The sequence below is a fragment of the Bos mutus genome, chromosome 7, assembly GCF_027580195.1.
Source record: "Bos mutus isolate GX-2022 chromosome 7, NWIPB_WYAK_1.1, whole genome shotgun sequence".
NCBI lineage: Eukaryota > Metazoa > Chordata > Mammalia > Artiodactyla > Bovidae > Bos > Bos mutus.
This window is the reverse complement of record NC_091623.1, coordinates 66,405,565-66,428,983: the sequence shown is the minus strand read 5'-3', so window position 1 is coordinate 66,428,983 and position 23,419 is coordinate 66,405,565. Positions and strand designations below refer to the sequence as shown.

The 23,419-nt window shown below is 42.1% G+C and overlaps 1 protein-coding gene across 2 annotated transcripts in view; it reads left to right on the top strand.

The window, feature by feature from the left end:
- MEGF10 (multiple EGF like domains 10) overlaps positions 1 to 23,419 on the top strand; it is a 179,357-nt gene that overhangs the window by 139,893 nt on the left and 16,045 nt on the right. For both annotated transcript variants that reach the window (XM_005907538.3, XM_070374059.1), the window contains exons 13-19: positions 2,271 to 2,373; positions 12,817 to 12,963; positions 14,129 to 14,263; positions 14,783 to 14,911; positions 16,352 to 16,480; positions 18,964 to 19,092; positions 22,554 to 22,682. In XM_005907538.3, coding sequence (XP_005907600.1) covers positions 2,271 to 2,373; positions 12,817 to 12,963; positions 14,129 to 14,263; positions 14,783 to 14,911; positions 16,352 to 16,480; positions 18,964 to 19,092; positions 22,554 to 22,682 — 901 coding nt within the window. The remainder of the gene's footprint in view (positions 1 to 2,270; positions 2,374 to 12,816; positions 12,964 to 14,128; positions 14,264 to 14,782; positions 14,912 to 16,351; positions 16,481 to 18,963; positions 19,093 to 22,553; positions 22,683 to 23,419) is intronic.

Below are 23,419 nucleotides of genomic sequence, written 5' to 3'. Positions count from 1 at the left end.
TTCACCTACTTTGGAAATACGCCCCCAACCCCATACTGAGTCTGCCGCAGGCCAACAAGAGTGGGCAATGGACAGTGCATTCTGTAGTGACGGCCCATTTCACTCTCTCCCTCTAAAGTACGGGGCCAGTGTGGCCAGTTTCCTTCCCTCTATTCCGTAGCTTTCTCTCCCTAGGCAGTTATTTTCTCCCAAGCCATTAAGCATTCTCTCAGTGGTGTGTATGCTGTGCCTCCTGGGGATCACGTGATGATGAAGTGACACCATGGCCCCCTGAACTGGACAGCTCCAGGGGGCCCTTCCACAGAGCGCTTTTCTCCCTGGGCTTCCTCCTCATTAAGTCCAACCCATTTCCCAGCTAAAGAGCCTGGGGTGCTACTCCATGCCCTCCAAACCCCTAGGACACTGTTTTGTTAGTTTTGCCTCCTGTTATCTGCCAGTGAGCAGATTATCAGTGCTCTGAGATGGGCTTAAAGATCACTTTTCACTTATACAAGTCTAAGTGTAGACAAAGCAAATCTACACCATCTTGTCTGTTTTTTTGGTATGTTATTAGATGCATTAGTAAATCAGCCAAGGCTGGAAATTGGTTTTAGTGGCTCATATTATGGCAAAACTAAATCCTATATGCCTGGGCAAACATTAGTAGAACTTAATTTAAAAAAATGTTTTACCTTAATAATCACTAGACAAATGAATATGCCATTTAACACCTACTAAAATGGCAACCCACTCCAGTATTCTTGCCTGGAAAATCCCACGGACAGAGAAAACTGGCGGGCTACAGTCCGTGAGTTGCAAAAAGCTGGACACAACTGAGTGACTGAGCGTGCAGGTGCCTGTTGAATGCTGGTGCTGGGTGCCTCCCTGTTGGTAATTTCACAGCCCCTGTTTTGCTTAGTGCTTGGTGCTGTGGGAGGTTTGCCGTGCCCTCCCTCAGTTCCTCAGGACCTGGCATGAAGGATCAGGGCTTGTAAATGTGGAGCTTTCATTCCTCTCCCACAAACTAAATGATCACGTCCGTGAAGAGTCTCATCTCCGCTGGACCAGCAACGCGGATGTGCATGTGAAAACATTAAGGCCTGGGAGGGGATGAAGGGGAGGGTGTGCCAGCACACAGCTCAGCCCTGCCTAGGAGCTTGAATCAGAATGCTTCGTGATGTCCAGATGTCATCATGGGAGAGAGGATGCTAATTAGGAAAAAGTGACAAAAGGTATTCATTTCTCCTTATAGTTCTGTGTATCTCATGGACAATTTATGGACATGATCTTAATTTAATTAGAACTATGTTGTTTTTTAAATTTTAGGGCTTCTTTTAAAAAAACGTTATTGGAGTATAGATAATTTACAACATTGTGTTAATTTCAGGTCTATAGCAAAGTGAATCAGTTATACACATACATATATCCACTCTTTTTTTTTTTTTTTTTAGATTCTTTGCCATATAGGTCATTACAGAGTGCTAAGTAGAGTTCCCTGTGGTAAATAGTAGGTCCTTGTTAGTTACCGGGTTTATATTTAGAAGTATGTATTTGTCAGTCCCAATCTCCCAATTTATCCCTCCCCTGTCCCCTTACCCCCTGGTAACCACAAGTTTGTTTTCTATGTCTGTGATTCTACTTCTGTTTTGTAAAAAAGTTGATTTGTACCACTTTTTTTTTTTTTTAAGATTCCACATATAGGGCTTCTTTATGTGGATCGGAGTCTTCTTTTTCCACTAACAAACAGAACGTTCTGTAGGAGAAAAAAAAAATTCTGGGATTGTGTGTGGGGACGGATATTAACTAAACTTATTGTGGTAATCATTTCACAATATATATAAATATCAAATCATTTTGTTTTACCTCTAAAACTAATGTAACATATGTGAATTATACATCAGTGGGGGAAAAAATACCCTGTAAGGAGTACTGAACTATTTTATAAAAATCTTTAGGAACAAAAGGACAATATTTTTACGAGTTATGGCTCACAATAAGATAAAGATTCTTTTAGTTAATTGGCATGTTTACCTATCTTTGCACATATGCATACCAGCATATTGACATAGTTGGTTTCACAATTTGTATGCTAGATGTAAACCTAGGTTTGAGCGTTTTGAAAACACTAACCCCTTGCAGCCAATATTTTAGGAGCCAAGAAGACATGGGAAGAGGTGATTGTAATGCATGCTGCCGAGAGGTGTTTTGGAGGGGAGGGTGCTGTGTGTTAAATGGCTGACTGAAGTCGCCCGCTGCAGGATTCCCATCCCTCACCGCTGTCTTCCATGTAGGATGGCACTTATGGGCTGAACTGTGCTGAGCGTTGTGACTGCAGCCATGCGGATGGCTGCCACTCCACCACGGGTCACTGCCGCTGCCTCCCCGGATGGTCAGGTGAGAGCCACGGGCCACTACTTGAAGTGAGAAACATGCCAGTTTGTACCTAGTGCTGTTCCTTGCTACCTCAGAGAAACACTCACAGGTCAGTTTTTCAAAAAAAGAAAATATGGTAATATCTCCAGTAAGGTGATAAATGTTTACCCTCACAATATTACTGATAGGCCTAATTAATCTGTGGGCTTCCCTGGTGGCTCAGTGGTAAAGAATCTGTCTGTCAATGCAGGAGCCATGGGTTCAATCCCTGATCCAGGAAGATCCCCTGGAGGAGGAAATGGCAACCCACTCCAGTATTCTTGCCTGGGAAATCTGATGGACAGAGGAGCCTGGTGGGCTACAGTCCATGGGATCGCTAAGAGTCAGATATGACTTAGTGACTGAACAACAACAACAATTAATCTATAATCCAGGGATGACTTCTTGTTGAATCATGCAGTGGCAGTTCTCTTGAGTCTTTAGGTAAGGTCTAACTATCAGTGCAGATAACTAGCAACTTCTTTATAGATAGGTAGATAGGTATATAGATAGGTAAATAGACTCTCATATCATAGAATTCACCTATTTAAAGTGTAGAATTCAATGTTTTAGTATAGTCAAAGAATTGTACAGTTATCACCACTATCAACTTTAGAAAATTTTCATTGCCATCTCCCAAAACCCCATTAGTACTTATTAGCAGTCATTCTTCATTTACTCCCAATTCACGGCCCCACCCCCTTTGCCCTACCCTAGGCAACCACTTTCTGTTTCTGTAAACTTGCCTATATGTGGTGTTTTGTATCTGGATTCCTTCTGTTAGTGTATGTTTTTAAGGTTCTTCCATATTGGAGTGTATATCAGTACTTCATTCCTTTTGACTGCCAAATAATGTTCCATTACTTGGATAGACCACATTTTATTTACCCATTCGTCTGTTAATAAATACTGGAATTGTTTCCACCTTATTGAATATTATGAAAAATGCTGTTATTCATGTACAATTTTTGTGTGGATGTATATATTTTTGGTATATACTTAGGAGTGAAATTGCTGGGTTGTATGGTAACTCTAAGCTTAACCTTTTCAAGAACTACTACACTTGTTTTCCAAAGCATCTGCACCATTTTGCATTCCTACCAGCAATGTATGAGATTTCTACTCCCCACCACACTTGTTATTTATCTATCTTTTTTGATTACAGCCATCCTGGTGGGTGTGAAATCTTATCTCATTGTGTTCTTGATTTCCATTCCCTCAATAAGTAATGATGTTGAGCATCTTTTTGTGTGTTTATTGATCATCTGTGTATCTTGTTTGTAGAAATGTCTTCAGATACTTTGCTCATTTTTTAACTTGGCTTATTTGTCTTATTATTACTGAGTTGTAATGTCTCTTTGTCCCCTAGCTCCATGTCCTTTTCATATATGTAAGTTGCAAGTATTTTTCCTCTGTGAGTTATTTTTAACTTTCTTAATGATGTCTTTTGCCACCAAAAAGGTTTTATATTTATAAAGTTCAGTTTATCTACTTTTTCTTTTGTTGCTTGTACTTTTGGTGTCTAAGAAATCATTGCCCAGTCCTAGATAACAGATTTATGCCTCTGTATTCTTCTTAGAGTTTTATAATTTTAGCTTTTACATTTAAGTCTTTAATAGATTTTGAGTTTGTTTTTGCATATGGTATACATAAGGGTCCAAATTCATCCATTGTTTATGTCAAAATCCTGCTGTCCCAGCACTATCTTATGAGAAGAGCATTCTTTCACCCCCTGTATTGTCTTGATAACCTTGTCAGAAATCAGTTGACCATAAATGTGACTTATTTATTTCTGGGCTCTCAGTTTTATTCCAGTGACAAATATGTCTATCCTTATGTAAGTAGCATACTGTTTTGATTGCTGTAACTTTGTAGAAAATTTTAAAATTGGGAAGTATGAGTCTTTCAACTTTTGTTTTTTTCAAGATTGTTTGGCTATCCTGGGTTCCTTGAATTTCCCTTTGTGTTTCTGGATCAGCATGTTAATTCCTGCAAAGAAACGGTGGAAATTTAAAGAGGGTTGAGTCTATATATCCATGGCAGGAATAGTGCTAGCTGGGAGGGATTGGGGGCAAGAGGAGAAGGGGACGACAGAGGATGAGATGGCTGGATGGCATCACTGACTCGATGGACGTGAGTCGGTGATGGACAGGGAGGCCTGGCGTGCTGTGATTCATGGGGTCACAAAGAGTCGGACGTGACTGAGCGACTGATCTGATCTGATCTGAACAATATTAAGTCTTCAGATCTTTGAACATAGGATGCCATCAGTAACCTCTGGAGTGGTGTCTCTCAGCTCTTTGCAATTTGCTGAGAGCTTCTTAGGCTTCTGACAAATGGAGACAAACTGCCTTGTGTTTGATTCCTAGTGTCTGAGAGCTACCTTGGGAACAGGTCAAGGCTTGTGTAATAGACTTTATTTTCTGTCACTAGGAGCTACCCACTGAAACACAGACTCCATAGTCCTCCAGTTCCTCCTTGACTTGCAAAGACTGAGATAACTCTGACTCTACAGTATGAAATTCCACTTTTCCGTGTTTCTACTTGGTTCTGTTACTACATGTTACAACTATTAATACGTAGGAATTAAACCAGATTTTGTGACTTTGCAAGGGTTCCTGAAGCTTTCAAATGGAGTGACCACTACTAAGTTCTCAATGACCACAGTGAAGCAAATACTGTTTTAACCCCCCTGGCGTATTCAGGGCTTTTCTAATAGAGAAGTCACATCATTTGTTTTGGGCCATACGCCACCAAGGCTACTTTTGTCTTATGAATGTAGAGGAAATGTGACATGTTCCTGGACCCACCAGTCATTGATCAAGTATCCACCTGCTTGGATGGTTTAGAACCAGCTTGTGAAAAGCATGCTCTTGTATACATGAGAAAAGCAGGAGATATGATTTGGCCTGAAGCCAGCCAGAAAATGTGCTAGTTGCATTCCATAGTCTGGGTCATGGGGTAAGACAAATGATCCCATCTGGCCTTAGACCTGCGGAGCTCCTGCGGGAATGCAGTGGCTTTGTCACACGGCATAATCTTGTAATCCTCTGTCCATCTGTGACTGGTCTGCTTCTCCAAAGGGGAGGAAGTTTTGCTGCCTCATTGTTCTATCACTTGTTGCTCACCGTCTCTTTGCTTCATGGCTCCAGTGTCTTACTTCTCTGGGTCTTCTGTGTGGACTCTTGGTATGTTAAGTATCTAAGGCTGCCGGGAGACATTGTTTAGAGAGGTCATCCCCCACACTCACAGAACACACTTGTATAAGCAAATGTGTATACAGGAAAAGAAAATTCCTGAAGTTTTGAAAAACACCCTACAATTGGATCAAGAATTGCCTTGTTTTTCTAAAAGAAAAGTAGACTCTGTATTATTTCATTGTCAACATTGGGTAGACTTATCATTTTTCATCACAAACTTACTTTGAATGGGTACCTCATACGGACATTTTGAAATAAAAAACTTTGCTTTTCATTTAGATATCAGGTTTGGGGCAAAATAAATAACCTCAATTCAGGGAAGCAAGTGATTCTGTCTCCTTTCTCCTTGCTGTGGAGTTTGCTCTCAGTGATACGTAGAGAATTGCCAGAGAGGGTAGCAAATATGTGGGATAAAAGCAAGGCCTTTGCGAAAGAATCAGTGAAATCTAACTTGGGAACCTGGACTCTTCCCTTGAGCAAATTATCGAGATTTGATCTGTAGAGACACCAACAGTGCTCGGCCGCTGAGGACACTGAGGAGAGACGGATCTGGCCTAGGAGTGTGGAGATTAAAGAAAAAGGGTCAGGAGAGCTCTATCCCTCCTTACAAAGAAATGGACATACCTACACTCAGGAAGTCAGGCTCTAACGTGATAGACAGAGGAAGTCAGCTTGCTGTCTCACCAAGGTGCTCATTCACCACCCTTGTAACTTCATTCTCTTTTCTAATGTTTGACGGTCTTTTTTTTTTTCTTAAAGGAAATGAGACTCTTATTTATTTGTACTATAATTGATTGTCTCATTTTACCTAGTCATAAAATAAGTCTTCAATATGTACTGCCATAAATACTAACCAAAAATTGCATCTGACATCCCAGATACTATTTCCAAAAGAAATGTGCCATTTTTCAAAAGAAGAGACATACACTTTTATTATATGCTGTTAATTAAAACTTTAATTTATTGATGTGTTTAGCCAATAGGTTACTTTATCAAACAGAGGCATATTGCAGTAAAAAAAAAAAAAAAAGAGAGAGAAAGAGAAGAATGCCTGGGCTTTGTCTCCCACACCTCTGTTACACACACACACACACACACACATATATAAGTGAGACGACTTTTCAAAATCATTATCCTGAAATTCCAGAAATATAATTAGGTCAATGTGTATGTGTATTTCCAGAGTAGTGGAGTGATATGCTTTGTAAAGTACTTCCCCAAAACACTAGAAACATGCCACTGTTTTTTTCTCCTTCCTTTCCTCTCTGACTTCAGTCAGCCAGATCACCTCTTTGCTGAGTGTTACAGCTAATCAAGATTTCTTTCCAGCTGTCTGGGAGGATAAGTAGCCTCCAGCCTGGTTCCCAACCCTGGCTAAGATCATTGTCACTTGGGAGCTCCTTTAACTTGTATATTCTTGGTCCCACTTCAGACCTACTGAATGACAATCTAGAGGGTGCCTGAGAAGGATGGAGCCATTGCCAGCCCATAACGTACCTTTTGTATAAATTTAGAAAAGGTTTGAAATGCCTCTGAGTGTGCTTCTTGGTAGTAGAAAGTAACAAGGTAGATTTATGCTCTGACTTAGCCCTTTAGCCAAAGGCTTTTGTGCAGTGTGCAACCGGCCCAGCCTTACTTGGTGGCTTTGTCTGTTACTTGAAAAGTAACCCCAGTAACTGTAGTGGCGATTACCCATCTGTGGGCTGGCCTCTGCTCTACCTTGCTATTCTAATGATTGAAGAAGTTGAAGTCCAGGGGAGCATTTCTGCTGCAGAAACCCTCATAGCCAGTGGCAGAAGACTAGAGGAAGCTTAGAGATTCCTTTCTAAGTGGCTCTACACACACCAACTTTGACCAGTTGAGTAAGGGAGCTGCAACTCCGGGTAGTGATCTGTGATGCCTGAATTGTCATAGTAAGCAAATGAATGACTCACTATTTGGCCCTTCAAGGTATTGGGAGTGGACAGGGGAGTGGGAAAGTGTAGCACATGCTTTGTTACATGTCTGTTTGTTACCTGGGCTTGGGAGAGGCAGTAACTTAAAAGCAGAACATGGGGTCCCTAAAGTGAGGGTGAAGGGAGGGGCTCACCTTCCTAAACGAAAGGCTGCAGAAAAAGCCAGGCTTCCAGCTTTACCAATCTGCCCAGCATCCTGTCCTGTTTGCTTTTATCTGGGTCCAGACTAAGGCAGACCATGATTTCTGGTGTTGCCACTGCAAATGCAAACATCTCTGATTTACATTACTTATTTATCAAGATTGTTTTCAACGTGGTGACCAATAGCAGATCCTTTTTAATGGACCTTTAACATTTATATTAATAGTATGCAAAGAGAAAACTTTGATTTAACAACCATTTGCTGAGTGTCTCCACCTTGTATGCAACTGCAGCGTTTGGTGCTGGGAGCAGGAAGATGAGGTGGTACCAGCTCCTGGGGGCAGGAAGGTGCTGACAGCTCCCAGGGAAGGCAGTGGGTGGGCAGAGGTGGATACGCTGGGGAGTTGCTTGTCTACACTACTGTATGCCTTGGGTGTCCAGAGGATTAGAAAAGCAGAGACAGTGTTATGACCAAGTATTCAGTTGCAGAGTGTCTTTGGTTCCTCTCTCCTATAATCACCAAATCCAGTGATTATTAACAAATCACACTCTTCAGTGTAATAGATACTTAGTAGTTGGTTGCTTGGGAACAGGACATCGAATTGAAATCATTTCCTTCATTCACTGATGCCCAAATATTGCAATACTGGCATAAGGAATATAAACAATTAAGCAAGACCAGGAGTTTGGGTTAGATCTCTGAGAGGGAGAAATAATAACACCCCAAATGATTTATTTACTGCATTCACATAATCACAAACGCCTAGTGAATGCTGATTTCATGTGAAGGCCACAGGCATAATGCATCATGCATTAAATGCATGAGCATTTCTTTAGAGCTGCTTAGCTGAAGTTTATCACGATCACTCAGCCATTGCCTAGCAACTCTTGAGGGCTATCAAAGAGCTCTTTGTCCTTGGTCCTGGCAAAAGCAGTCCCTCACAGATCTCCTTATCAGCGTTAGAACATTTATCAGGAAAAAATACTTCCATTGAACCAGAGAATCCTACAAATTTAAAGATATCCCCTTTGTGTTTTGTCCCTTCTTCCAAATAGTGTAGGAAATTGTTTCCCAAAGTACCTCATATTAAAGCCTCTATCTGTACTTGATAAACATTCCAAAGGAATTTCCTCAAGACATCCTTTAGATCTCCAGTTGCTTTATAATCTGGACTAACATTTAAAATCACAGACCTGAGCTAATGAAAGTCTGTCTTGCCCCAAATAAGTAAGGCAGACATTTCCACTCCCTTAGCTAGCAAGGGTCTTCATTTTAGGTATACAGAATATTAACATGTTGGGCTTCCTGGTTTGAATGTTCTTCTCATATCTTCTTCAGAGAAACAAAGAATGGTATGGTTGCTCCATCCAATTAGAAAATGGTCCTGACTATTATGTTGGAAAGAGGAACTGTGCTTATTGACTCATTCAAGAGACATTTATTTAGCATCCTTCATGTACTGGGCTCTGCAGTGACAATCGTAGACACCAAGTCTCATGGGACTGTGAGAATTCTTATATTACCCTGGATGGAGTATGGACCGGAGAGTGGTTTTTCATCTGCATTCTCTTCTGTACTTCTCTGGAATTCATCTCCCTCAGGTGCCATTGATTTAGTTCAAGACCTTGCCATTTTTTCCACTGTTAACCCAGGAGGAAAGCTCATACTCCATAGAATGGCATCCTTGGCGCTTCCTTTTGTGACCACTGCCTGGCTGCCCCACTGTCTTTCCTACTTTTTCCAGCACCAATTTCAGCCGTCCCCAACACTTTTGATTTCTGAAGGATAGACACATACTTCTTAGGGTCTGAGCCTTGCACCACCATACTATTAGCCTGGGACCCTTCTCCACCTTCACAAGCTACTTCCTTCCCTGATCATGATCTCCAGACAGGATTGGATATGTCTTTACTGGGGCCATTATCACTCTAGAGTTGGAGGTCTTTCTCCGAGAACCTGTCATTAGCAAGCCAGCAGTGTCTAGACCCCTTGAATATTTATTGAGCTGAATTATCTTTTCTGTCTTTGACAAATAAGAAACAAAAATGTGTCTTATAGGACTCCAGCAAGGTTGGCAAAGAGTAAGATGAGATCAGTGGAAATAAGTAAGGCATAAAACACACACTCACACACAACACCCAGCCGCCTACCTTACCCCATAAAATAGTTAAAGCAAACTTTCAGTTCCCTATCCTGGAGAAAGTTTCGCTGTAGGGTTAGCCTTATATGGAGGGCACATCAGTGTCCATAAACTAACTGTGACCTAGAAAAGCACTTACCCCAGGGCTACTTCCTGAATTTCAGTCAGCCTTATAGATTTAAATTTCACAGTGATTTATTTCTTAGGCTTCTAACAGGTATGCTTTCTAAAATATTAATTTTCTAGAGGTGATAACCCCTCAGTAATAAAAAATTTATCTTATCCCTTTCTGACTATAAGATGAAGCAAAAGATAACAGAAGGGCACAGAGGTCTGAAAGGGATGAATAGCAACAGGAGAAAAAGGTGAAGCAAGAGGGAAAAAGACAGCTTCCTGCCTTTTTCCTGGAATTGCCACCTGACTGAGACATGCTTTATATTTGTGTCCAAATAGACTTGGCATTAATATCTGCAAAATGATGACTGACTGTTACTAGTGATAGAGAAAAAGAAAAGGAATTGAATTTTCAGGGTGAGTTGGTAATAGAATTGTTAAAATTTACTTGCCAAAAAAAGACTTCTTTGTAGCCCTAAAATAAATTATTTAAACGTAAGCTTGATTCTGTTGAAATATACTCATATGATTAGAGAAAGAAGTCTTGATAGGTGATCTCTAGAATTACCTGATTCTCCAGAAATGAAATGATGGGTAAATTACGTGAAAAAAAAGCTTATCTTTGCTATGGATCTCCTTGCTATATCAGGGACCTTGTTACATCTATGAAAATTACCTTGATAAAGTTCATTTTAACTGATTGTTATGCTAACCAGCTGGACAAACTTATTACTGAGGAGGAAATAGGTATAAACAAAGGATCCCTTTATTCTGATTTGTCAATCTGCCCTAGAGTTATTTTTCTTAACATGCTCTAATTGAGAATGTGCTAATTAATATGTAAATCATGATAATCTGTAATGTGGAAAAGCAGCATATACTTTTTGATCTAGAGTGTATTCCATTTCATTTTAACTGCAATTTATTAAGTGTCATGTAAAAATCTGTTAAGTAGCTGATAAATTAGACCATGTAAATGGCTGTATCTCTACCTCCCCCAAACTCCTACCCCAGAAAAACAGTGTCAAAACTCAGGATTAATTTTCAGGGTGATTGTCAGATTATCCAAATATTCACTGAGTTTCCACTTCTCTAAAATCCTAAGTGGGATTTGCCCAGGTAGCTCCAGACCAAAATGGCCAGGGTTGTCTGGGTCTCTATGAAGCTAGTGTCTCATTTTACCTGCTGTAACACAGGAGTCCTGGCTCATGATCAGAACCTGAACTTGAATTAGAGAATGAAACAGGTTACCTTTGTGGGTACTTCTTTCAAGTTTGCAAAACCAACTTTAGATGTGCAGCCTCTTTCTAAGTGGTTTGGTCCTCAGTCCATTTGCTGCTTCTGCCTAGTAATTGTGTCAGAACACTAGCTTAGACTTTGGGACTGTTTTAGCGTGCTTAGAGAGTAGAGCATTTGCAATCCCATCTCAGTTTGCAAGAAAGATCAAATATTTGTGAGCTCAAGGGAAAAAAAAATCATAGTAGACCAGAATTCTGCATTTTATTCTATGGGGAACACTTAAACCCCAGTTGGCTTCTAACAGGCCTGCTCGCCTTTCTTCAGCCAGCAGTCCAGGCTGAAATAACAGTCTGTTGTCAATTCCAGCGAGACACAATGAGGCCTGTGCTTTTTCATGCCTGCTTAACAGCCTTTACCACGCGGAAGACTTTCAGATGGAGAAAACCAGGAAGAGTGAAAAGTGGAGTTATTTCAGTAGAAATGACTGGCCACCAATTAACAGTGTTCACGTTAGGGTTTGGAACTGCTTCTGTGTTAAGGTTCAGGCCATGGTAACTTTTCTCCTCATCAATTTAAGAGCAAAAACTGTAATTCAAAACATGGACTTGTCAGCCTCCTCAGTGCAAGCAGAATTCGCATTCTGAAATCGTCGGAGTGGGAGTGGGCTGGTTCTTACCGTGTTTTCACTTGGTCGGAGGCCAGCAGTCGCTGGTTCACTCCTAATTATAACTCATTCTTATTGCCTCTCAATAAAGAGAGCATTTCTTTGAGTTGTGAAGTACTGTGACTTACAAGAAAGAGGCCCCTATGGTATTTTGAATATGAATTTACAAAGGAGACTTCCATTTATCTGAAATAAAACCTGGTTTTATTTTTTGCAACTTTGGATTTTCTGTATGTTTCTTTTAGGCATTTGTTCACTGGTGACCGACTCTGAAGTTTCTCTGTTTCCAGACTAAGATTTAAATACCTGCATATGGGTTCTCAATAATCAATCACTTAGACAACAGCTATGAGTAACATCATTTGTGATATCCTGCCTGTGCTGGATTAAATGTTTAAAGAGGAATTTGGTGGCACAGATTAGTATATCTTTCTGTCTTGCATAATGTATTTTCAAAATATTTTAAGATTATGTTTGTTTGCTCCAGGGGAAGATTTTCTTTATGTAAAATTATTTAACCACCTTTTTCTTACTTTATCTTTCCATGCTTTGCCTACTTTTCTATAAAAAATAAAGAATGGGGAAGGAAGGAAGGCCCTGACGGCTAAATCATATAGTATTTTTGATAAATTTTGCCTTCAATTGACAGAGCCCTTGGGCTTCTTCTCTGCTTTCTCCTTCCAAGGAAGAAAAATCAGTATAACAAAGATGTTGTATTCCTTCTCCTTCATGATGCTATAGAGAATAGTCCTGGGGTTATTTTAATGTTATGATGATATGATATATGATACAATATATGATGATGAACTGCTGTGTATAAGTGGATTTTAAGTTTTAGATCATCCCTGCTCACTGCTACCCATGATAACTCAGGTGTGATATGGTGACCTTGGTCCTAGTCTCTGACTTAGCATCCGAGGCATCCACCCTCACAGCGTCTCACCCAGCCTTGCCCGTGTGCCTCGTTTCAGGTGTCCACTGTGACAGCGTGTGTGCTGAGGGGCGCTGGGGCCCCAACTGCTCCCTGCCCTGCTACTGTAAAAATGGGGCTTCCTGCTCCCCCGATGACGGCATCTGTGAGTGTGCACCAGGGTTCCGAGGCACCACTTGTCAGAGAAGTAAGTGTCTCGTTAGCCCGCACCTCCCGTCTTCCCTTCTCAGATCACCGTGTACACAATTTTGATCTCTCAGTTCATAGAGATGATCTGTTGCAGTCGAGGGCAGAGGAGTGGCATAGGTCATCCTGTCCTTTACAGAGCTGTCCTTGCTCCATAGCCCTGCCCCAAAGGCTTCATTTTTTCCATCCTTCAGGACTAACCTAACAGATGGGGCTCTAGCCATTTCTTCTCAGTAATGATTTCATTGCCTCATTGGCACCATCGTCAGTTTCCTGATCCTGCCTTAAACCTTGCAAATGGTGTTCCAGAAATCCATTGACCTGTAACTATTTTATTCAGCCGTTTTGGCATTGGCCTTACCTCAATTACCAGAAGTCAACATCAGCCAAACCTACCGGCAAATTATACATCCTGCTAGTAATCTGAAAGCCAGTGCTCTGGGGGAAAAGGATTGCAGAATTAAAAATGGGGACTGATGACATGGGTTAATAGAATTTTTGAGTTAGAGAGTATGAATCCATAAGATTTCCCTAGTCTTTTAGTAAATGTAATAAAAAATGAATATATGACTAATTATAAGATACATTATTCTATTTTTTAATTATTAGTTTTTGTACTAAGAGTTCTATGCTGTCTTTCTATACTTAAATACAAATAATGTCTTGTGAAGAACCTAATTATGAAGCATTTTGCTTTTTCACTTTTCAATCACAATCATTAACCTGAACCATTTTGAGGAGGGACAATCTTTTGATTCTGACTGTAGATCTATTTATTGCCAGTAATGACTCTTAAAGAATAAAGGATTAACATGTGAGTATTTATTTGGTCCTTGTTGGTATTTAGAATTTTCTTTCTCTCATTTATTTGCTCAATGAAAATTCTCCAGGCCCTTGCTCTATGCCAAGCTTCAAGCTAATTGGGGCCATAAATGGGAAAATAAAGAGAACTAAGACATTTGCTTGCCCTCAAGCAATTCAGAGTTTCCTAGCTTCTTTTCATTATTAAAAACTGCCCTTATTCCTTTTGTCGTTGATTTATGCTTGGAAAATTCTCAGTATCACTAAAAATAAATTTTTTTTATCCCAAACTTGAACCAGATCCTTATGTGGAATACAGGAGAAACATGTCTCAGGGAAGATAACTATTTCCTTTCTGTTTTCAGTCTGCTCCCCTGGTTTTTATGGGCATCGCTGCAGCCAGACGTGCCCGCAGTGTGTACACAGCAGTGGGCCCTGCCACCACATCACAGGCCTGTGTGACTGCTTGCCTGGCTTCACAGGCGCCCTCTGCAATGAAGGTAGGGTGCACAGACTTTGGCAGAAATATGTGGTGGTGAGCACACCCCATACAGTCTGTCCTCAGGCTTCCCAAAGGACGCATTTGCAGCTAGCGGCGGCTCCTGGTATGCTGTGTCTGCAGCTTCTGTAAATATGGCTTTGAGCTTTGGGAAAGCTGGCTTGCCAGTCCAGCACAATCTCTTTATTCTTTGAGCTGTGCTACTCTTCAGTTTTAATTGGAAACAGCCTTCCATGAAAAATCAATATGAGGGAGGATTTTGATTCCCTGAGCGAGAAGCCAACGGAGATTTCTAAAAGTGTGGTGATGTCTCCTGGTTTGTGATGCCTTCATGAGGGTCTTTGGCTTCAGATGTTTGCAAAAATGAGCCCATTTAGGATGAGGGATGCTCTGGAGTGGAAGCACCTTACCAGAGGGACAGCTGGATTGATGACCTTTAAAGTCGTTTCCTATCCTAAGAGTCTAGGCTTCTGTGAGATGAGACGTAATTATGAGTTTCTGACCTATAATTTATTCACAGTGTGTCCCAGTGGCAGATTTGGGAAAAACTGTGCAGGAATTTGTACCTGTACCAACAATGGAACCTGTAACCCCATTGACCGATCTTGTCAGTGTTACCCAGGGTGGATCGGCAGTGACTGCTCTCAACGTAAGTCTTGTTTGGGAACAACTGGTCGGCCATGTATTTCCATTTGTTTTCAGTTTCTTTAGGATCAAAATATGAGTATTTAAATAATTAAGAAATAATATATGAATAGTTAGAAGATTTTTTAAAATTTTAAGTAGCTTTTCTCCCCTCATTAAGAGTTCTCTGCAATGATCCTGTGTTTAAATCTTTTTGCATTATTTTATTTTATTATTATTTTTTATAAATTTATTTATTTTAATTGGAGCTTGCTTACAGTATTTAAATCTAACTCATGCCTTGGAAAGAACCTAAACAGCTAGCACTTTGCTTATTCACTGAAATGATTTTCCTTTGCAAAATGAGGGTCTTGTACTCAGAAGCCATTCAAAGCTTCATTCCAGACTTCAAGTGTCATATTGTTTTCCCTTTGCTCTTGGGCAAAAACGGTACACACAATTATGGGAGAAATTTTTTTCTTTTTTTAAATTAATTCACATTTATGTATTATCTTTTGGGGGCCGTGTTCCCTACTGGATAACCGTATAGAAATTGTAAGTGTTCCTTCTTTTAAGTAGTTATGTTCTTGAAGCATTGGTATGAATATAAAGCAAATCATTTTACCCCCATAATCTTATGTTACTTTATCTGAGGTTCTCATTGCTCTTTGATAGGCGATGACCCCTGATAATTTAGTTTGATTATGTTCTGCTTCGTCCAGTTAAGAGTGTTTATAGTAAATCTGTTCTCACATGAAAATAGGAGCCTTCATGTTTAAAACAAGCCTCTCAGGACAAGTCTAGAGTGGAGTGACAAGTGCAGGTTTAGAGACCACAGACAAGAATTATGTGACCTTGAGTACTTATCTCAAGTCACACCATATTGCCCATCTAATCTCTACTCAAATGTCCTCTCCTCAGAGATACCTTCCATAAAGGAATAGCTCCCATCATTTTGTCCCCATTTCCCTATTTTATTTTTTCTTATAGTCCTTACTGCCCTTATGTTTTAGCTGACTGGCTGGGTGACTAGCTGGCTGGGTGGCTGGCTGATTGGTTTGCCTGCCTCCCCTACAAAAATGTAAGCTTTCAGAGGATGCTGTGGACCCTGCCTTGTTATCTGCCGTCTCCCCTGGACCTAGCACAGCGCTGGGCATATCTAGGTGCTCAGTGTGGGTTTGTTAAATAGCTAACTCTGTAAGCTTGGGATGATGTTTGCTCTGCCCACCTCGGTCTGCAGCATGTGAATGAATATCATATCATAGTGATGGCCACCGTTGGCACCAGCATCACCATCTGGGATTGAGCCCTGTGTGGAGCACGGTCGTTCTCAGTCCTGATGCTCACTGCTGACCCGTCCACTGAAGGAGCTGTGGACAGGTGGGATCAGGTGGGTGGGATCCTCTCTGTGGGGTGCTGGCCTAGGGACTCGCACTGAACTCTCCACGCTGTGCTGTGCTTTCAGCTTGTCCCCCTGCGCACTGGGGCCCGAACTGCATCCATACATGCAACTGCCACAACGGGGCCTTCTGCAGCGCCTACGACGGGGAATGCAAATGCACTCCGGGCTGGACGGGGCTCTACTGCACTCAGAGTAAGCGGCACGCCTTCCGAGGCTCACCAAAAGTCGGGGCTGGGGGGAGGCACTCCTGGGGACACGGCCCTACCCTGCACATGGATGAGCTGAGCTCATCAGGGTTCCTGGTATTGGAGGGTTTCTTCACCTAGTGACCTCTAGACGTTTGAATTCCTCTGGGTGGTTAAGAGCTGCCACGTTCCAGGCTTGCTGTCCCCGGGTCATATCAGGACGCTGAGGTGGAACAGTGCCGTAAGTGACAGCGTGCAGCTTCTTTCTCTTCTCTCCTTTCACCAGGCCCTAGTTATACGGCTCAGTTGTTCTAGTAGCACAAAGATTAAGATAAGTGACAGTTACTAGAAATGAAGTGAACACAGCAAGCCTCACTGCCTGACCTAATGTGCGCTCTGGGAGAAGACCGATTCAGAGGTTCTAGAATTTTAGGGAGCTTCAGAGTCACCAGGCTGATTGGACTAGTACAACTGCTGGCCCTGCTCCCAGAGTGTCTGATTCAGCTGGTCTTGGTGGGACCTGAGAATCCACATTGCTAACACCTTTCCAGGAGTTGATATCAGTCAGGGATCATGCTTCAAGAACCACGCATTCTTTCTTCCATTTTATATCCCATAATATCCTCACCACCTCTTCTTCTAGGAGACTTTTAGCATTATAGGGTATAATGTACAAAGGAATTCACAGCTCAGCGCTGTGGGGAAAAAAAAAAAGACTGATCTCTGCCCTTTTGTCTGCAATGCAATAAAGGAGGCAAGACAAGAGAGCACGCATTATGGTGATCATTGACAATAATATATAATTTCAAATCACGAAAATGAGCTAAGGAAGAAAGATGGGTCAGAAGTTAAGCAATTCTTATTTAATACTAATTAGAGAACAAAATTAGAGAATACGTTGAACATGTCTTTGGGAAGTTTCTAGAAGGAGATGTAGACCTTGAGCTGTGATGGTGTCTCAAACATATTCTGCCAAGATTGTATATGTAGGAAGTTTTTCAGCTCTTCAGGGGAAAGTACTTAAAACTTAGAGTGTGTAATTCTAAAATTGGGACCTGCTTCAATCAGAGGGCCTTTTAAAGTTAAAGTAGCACAACTCAGTGGGAGGCACGTGGGGTCTGAGCCAGACCTCCCTGTGTTTGTATCGTGGCCCTGCTATCCTGCCATTTGCTGGCTGTGTCACATGGACGCGATTCCCTTCTATAGAGGGAGACTATCCCTGTGTTTCTGGGCTACTGTAAAGATTTCATGAGAAGATGTAGGAAAAGAATCTGGCACAGGGTAGGTGCTAAATGGATATGTAGCAGTGATGTCACTTGCTGGCATCCTTACTCTGCCTCTGTTTCTTGAAACATGAACTTTCTTTAAAACCACTATAAGAAAAAGCACATGTGATGCATGGAAACAGCCTGCACTGAAGCTTTCATGATGGCGGAGAGCCCTGAGCTCTCCTGCAGGGCCACTCTGGCCCAGGAAAGCCAGGAGGGCTTGTGCATGTCCTCGGTCCAGTGGTCTTTGTCTTGAAAATTGTGCAGCAGTAAGAAGGCTCATTGCTTTTTTTTTTTTAACAATGCACCCATGAAGTACAGTTTTGGTTTTTTTTTCAAGCTCAGAATTCTACTATATATCTTTGCAGAAGAAGATGCTATTTTCTAAATTAGTAACAGATACAGAAGACAGGCCTAGTAGCAGACTTGGAAACATTCTGTATTGTAAGTAGAAGCATGTAGGCAATTTTAGCATAAAGTACTCAGTTCAATTCATGGAATTTGAATCCAAGATTTTAATAGTTGAGTGAAAAAAAAAACTAAAAGAAATGTCCCCAGACATCCATGGGGTTGATGGGATGCTTTTTTTTAGAAGACACCAAACCTTTTATGTGTTACCTGAAAAGAAATAATACAAATGAACTTACTTACAAAACAGAAAGTGACTCAAAGACTTAGAGAATGAACTCATGGTTGCTGATGGGAAGGGATAGTTAGGGAGTTTGTAATGGACATGTACACACTGCTGTATTTAAAATGGATAACCAACAAGGACCTATTGTATAGCACATGGAAATCTGCCCAAGGTTATGTGGCAGTCTGGATGGGAAGGGAGTTTGAGGGAGAGTGGATATATAGACGTGTATGACTGGTCCCTTTGCTGTTCACCTGAAACTCATAAAACTGGTAATCGGCTATACCCCAATATAAAGTAAATGGTTTAAAAAAAAAAAGAAGAAGAAGATAGCAGCCTGCCTCCTGGGATACAAGTGATGGTTAAACTGCCCCAGGCATGGAACTCTTCTGCCTTCTGCTCAGGAAACTTCCTCCAAAGAGCTCCAACTTGGGACTTCACAAAAGCTGTTGTAAGAAGCTTTGACTGTATTACTATCTTTATTCTCTCTCTACTGGCTCAGCATCCTTCAGATTCAAACACGTTGGAGGCAGAGCTGAGTTTCTCCTTGATGGCCTCTTGACTCTGCTGTCCTTCCTTCCCGCACAGGATGTCCCCTGGGCTTCTATGGAAAGGACTGTGCGTTGGTATGCCAGTGTCAAAACGGAGCCGACTGCGACCACATCTCCGGGCAGTGTACTTGCCGCACTGGCTTCATGGGGAAGCATTGCGAACAGAGTGAGTGTGAGAGCGTAGCATCTCTGGGTGCTGCTGTTTCCCTAGAGTCAGTGTTCCTACATAGCTGGCGATGTGAAGGAAGGACCCACAGCTCTGAGGGTATTTGAGCTGATGGTTGGTCACTTCCCAGCACCATTGATTTCCCCTCCCAGAGACCTGGCCACCTTGGGATTCTTGCTGGCTGTCTTTGTCCTCAGAATTCTTCTGAGGAACTGACAGTGATCTGGGTGGAGGGGGTGTGGCTACGAGGATGAAGACAGTATTCAAATTTTCCATCTGTTCATCCTGGCTCTCTCTTCCTCCCCTTCTTGTTTTTGAAACGTGGCTGCTCAGAGCTTTAAAAGAGCCAGTCAAGTGTTCTTCATGGCAGAGGCAGAACCTGATCTCACAATGGAGGAATGTGCATTCAGGGGGGCTGGGCACCCAGGTGTGTGTGTTAGTTATTCAGTTGTGTCCTTTTTGTGACCCCATGGATGTAGCCCACCAGGCTCCTCTGTCCATGGAATTCTTCAGGCAAGAATACTGGAGTGGGTTGCCATGCCTCCTCCAGGGGATCTTCTTGACGCAGGGATCGAACCTGGGTCTCCCGCATTAGCGGGCAGATTCTTTACCATCCAAGCCACCAAAGAAGCCCACAGGAATCCAAGAGGAGTATGCATTCAAAGGGGCTGGGAACCCAGAGCCAGATCCACTATAGGGGCGGGGGTGAGTCTGTGCAAACATGGCTACGCTTTTGACAACTTTCTCTTGATAGTGGTTTTATACTGTTTCCACTAACTACTCCTCATCTTAATCTTAACAACCCTCCAGACAATATATTGCCTTAATTTTTTTGTTCTTGTTGTAAAAAATCCCACTCAAGGAGAGTATGCTCCGTAGGAATTCCCCATCCTTATGTTTCCATTTCTATTCCATCAGCTATGCAGCTGCTCCCAGGGCTGTAAGAACATTAGCCTTAGACTTAATGTTTCAGAGTAGTTTATTATTCCTTTCTCTGTGACTTTCATTCAGCGTTCACACTGAATAAATCAGGCAATGGCACCCCACTCCAGTACTCTTGCCTGGAAAATCCCATAGACGGAGGAGCCTGGTAGGCTGCAGTCCATGGGGTCGCTAAGAGTCGGACACGACTGAGCGACTTCACTTTCACTTTTCACTTTCATGTATTGGAGAAGGAAATGGCAACCCACTCCATGTTCTTGCCTGGAGAATCCCAGGGACGGGGGAGCCTGGTGAGCTGCCGTCTATGGGCTCGCACAGAGTTGGACACGACTGAAGTGACTTAGCAGCAGCAGCAGCAGTAGAGCTTATGAGGCTCACTCTCTTATCATAAATGACAGGAAAGGTGCAGGACGCTTCCTGCTTACAGAGGGTGTGCTCTTGAGAAAGACGTACCAGAGATTACATGGCTGTAGGGGCATTGTTGCCTGGAAAGGTCGGCAGGGCTTTGGCAATAAAGCATTATGCTCCCTCCCCAGATCCTCATATCACCACTGGACAGTCAGGTTGTCTCAATCTTATTTGCTAAACTCTAGAATTGTGCTTGTACTAAGTTGCTTTAGTGGTGTCTGACTCTTTGCAACCCTATGGGCTGTAGCCTGCCAGGCTCCTCTGCCCATGGGATTCTCAAGGCAAGAATACTGTAGTGGGTTGCCGTTTCCTTCTCCAGGGAATCTTCCTGACCTAGGGATCGCGCACGCATCTCTGTCTCTGGCAGTGGCAAGCAGGTTCTTTACCACTGGAGCCACCTAGGAAGCCCAAACCCTAAACTCTAGAATATATTTGCATATCCTTGCATCTAGTAAATACCAAGAGTGATATTCAGGAGTCAGCCTGGACAAAGATAGCCCCATTTTAGTTCTGCACTGCTAGTTCATTTAACCATGAAACAGGTACTTGGTCGCACAGTTGCCTGCACACCACTTTGTGTATGCAATATAATTGTGTGTGTACATGTCTACACATGTAATTATGTGTGTACATGTCTAAACATATAAGTAAGTAAGTAAGTGAAAGTCGCTCAGAGGTGTCCAACTCTTTGCGACACCATGGAATTCTCTGGGCCAAAATACTAGAGTGGGTAGCCTTTCCCTTCCCCAGGGGATCTTCCCAACTCAGGGATCGAAACCAGGTCTCCTGCATTGCAGGTGGATTCTTTACCAGCTGAGCCATGAGGGAAGCCCAAGAATATTGGAGTGGGTAGCCTATCCCTTCTCCAGCGGATCTTCCTGACCCAAGAATCGAACTGGGGTCTTCTGCATTGCAGGTGGATTCTTTACCAACTGAGCTATCAGGGAAGACCCCCTAAACATGTATGCACATGTATATATACTTGGAAACCAGAATAGGCTTTAAACTGACTTTCACTTAAATGCTAGACTATTTATAGTCTTATTAAGTAAGCACATCTTAAAGTACTTCCATGATTACTCTGAACATCAAATTAAAACGTCCCGATTTTTGGAGACTTCTCCTAATGCTCCTATGTAAACAGAAACCCTGTGTCTGACAGAGAACTCTGATAATAATTGTGCATTGCCCCCTGCTGCTCATTTTACAAAAAACATCTTTATTTTGTCATGAGGATTTTTACATTTAACATGCCTAGCCTATTCTTTGAAATTCATGCCTAACTCTTACACAACTATATCATAAAAATCCCATTATTTTAGTGTCTCAGACTTCAACCTGCAAATCCAAATTTTGAGGCTTTCTGTGGTAAATAAGAGCTTCCCTGGTGGCTCAGACGGTAAAGAATCCACCGGTAATGTGGGAGAACTCAGTGAGATCCCTAGGTTGGAAAGAATCCCTTGGAGAAGGGTTTGGTAACCCACTCCAGTATTCTTGCCTGGAGAATCCCCATGGACAGAGGAGCCCATGGGGTACCAAAAAGTCAGACATGGCTGAGCAACCAAGCACACACATGGTAAATGAAGTTCTTACCTAGAAAATTAACAAACTTGCCCTCTCCCTCCTTCCCAGTTCCCAGCTGAACTGAAGGCAGAATATGCCTTCAGGCAGATCTTAAAGCTTACAGTAAAATATGCATCTTCCCAAGGAAGCATCTCCGGTTTGTATTTTTCAGTGTAGTCCCCTTTTATCCCATAGTTTTGCCTGGTGGCATCATCTCAGATTGCCCTTAATGATGATCTTCATCAGTTCTATTGGGATTCCTCGTACTCTCTACAAACCTCCATCAAGGAGGAGGGCATGTAGACTCGGAAAGAGCCAAGAGCTGTGATGAGAGTCTCAGTCTCCAGTCCGTTGCTGCCTGGCCTCTAGAGTCCCAGTGTGACTCAGGGAATGCCAGCCAGCTGTAGGCCACCCTGGATGGTTCAGGTCTCCCTGGACAGGGATCCCCTGAAAGGGCTGGCTCCCAGGCACACCAGATAATACAGTGAGACCCTTACCCCAGGTTCCCAAGGCTGGAGAGCTACATTGGACTCTCATCTCCTTCTCAGAGTGCCCTGCAGGAACGTATGGCTATGGCTGTCGCCAGATATGTGACTGTCTGAACAACTCTACCTGTGACCACATCACTGGAACCTGTTACTGCAGCCCAGGATGGAAGGGAGCACGATGTGATCAAGGTAAGGATGCACAGATGATTACTCAGGTGGAGACACTGCAGCTCAAAGAAGCTGAGTGATTCGCCCGAGGTTACCTATGTTAATATCTGTAGTAGAATATATTAGGATTTCCAAAGCTCATGACTTTTCCACTGTGCCTTCAATTTTTTCAGCTTTATTGAGATATAATTAGCTGTAAAAAAGCAACACACACATATATAATTATACTTTGTACACACACACACACACACACACACACACACACAAATTGGGTTGGCCAAAAAGTTCATAACGGTATACAGAGAAACCTGAATGAACTTTTTGGCCAGCCCAATACAACACATATGTAAAAAAACAAAGAATACCACTTGATAAAATCTGACATATCTATACATCCATGAAACTATCACCACAATAAAAATAATGAATATATCACCACCCCCCAAAATTTCCTCATGCTGTTCCTGACCACCGCTGTCCTCTAGGTCTCAGGTGAAAAGTGATCTACTTTCTGTCACTAGAGATTAGTTTGCATTTCTTAGAATTTTGTATATGTAGAACCATACTCTCCTCTTTTTCATCTGATTTTATTTACTTAGCATAATTATTTTGAGATTGAACCATGTTGTTGGGTATCTCCATACTTCAATTCCTTCTGTTGCTGAATAATATTCTATTACATGGTTATACCATAATTTGTTTACCCATCCGTTCACCTGTTAATGGACATTTGGACTGCTTCCAGTTTGGGCTACTGC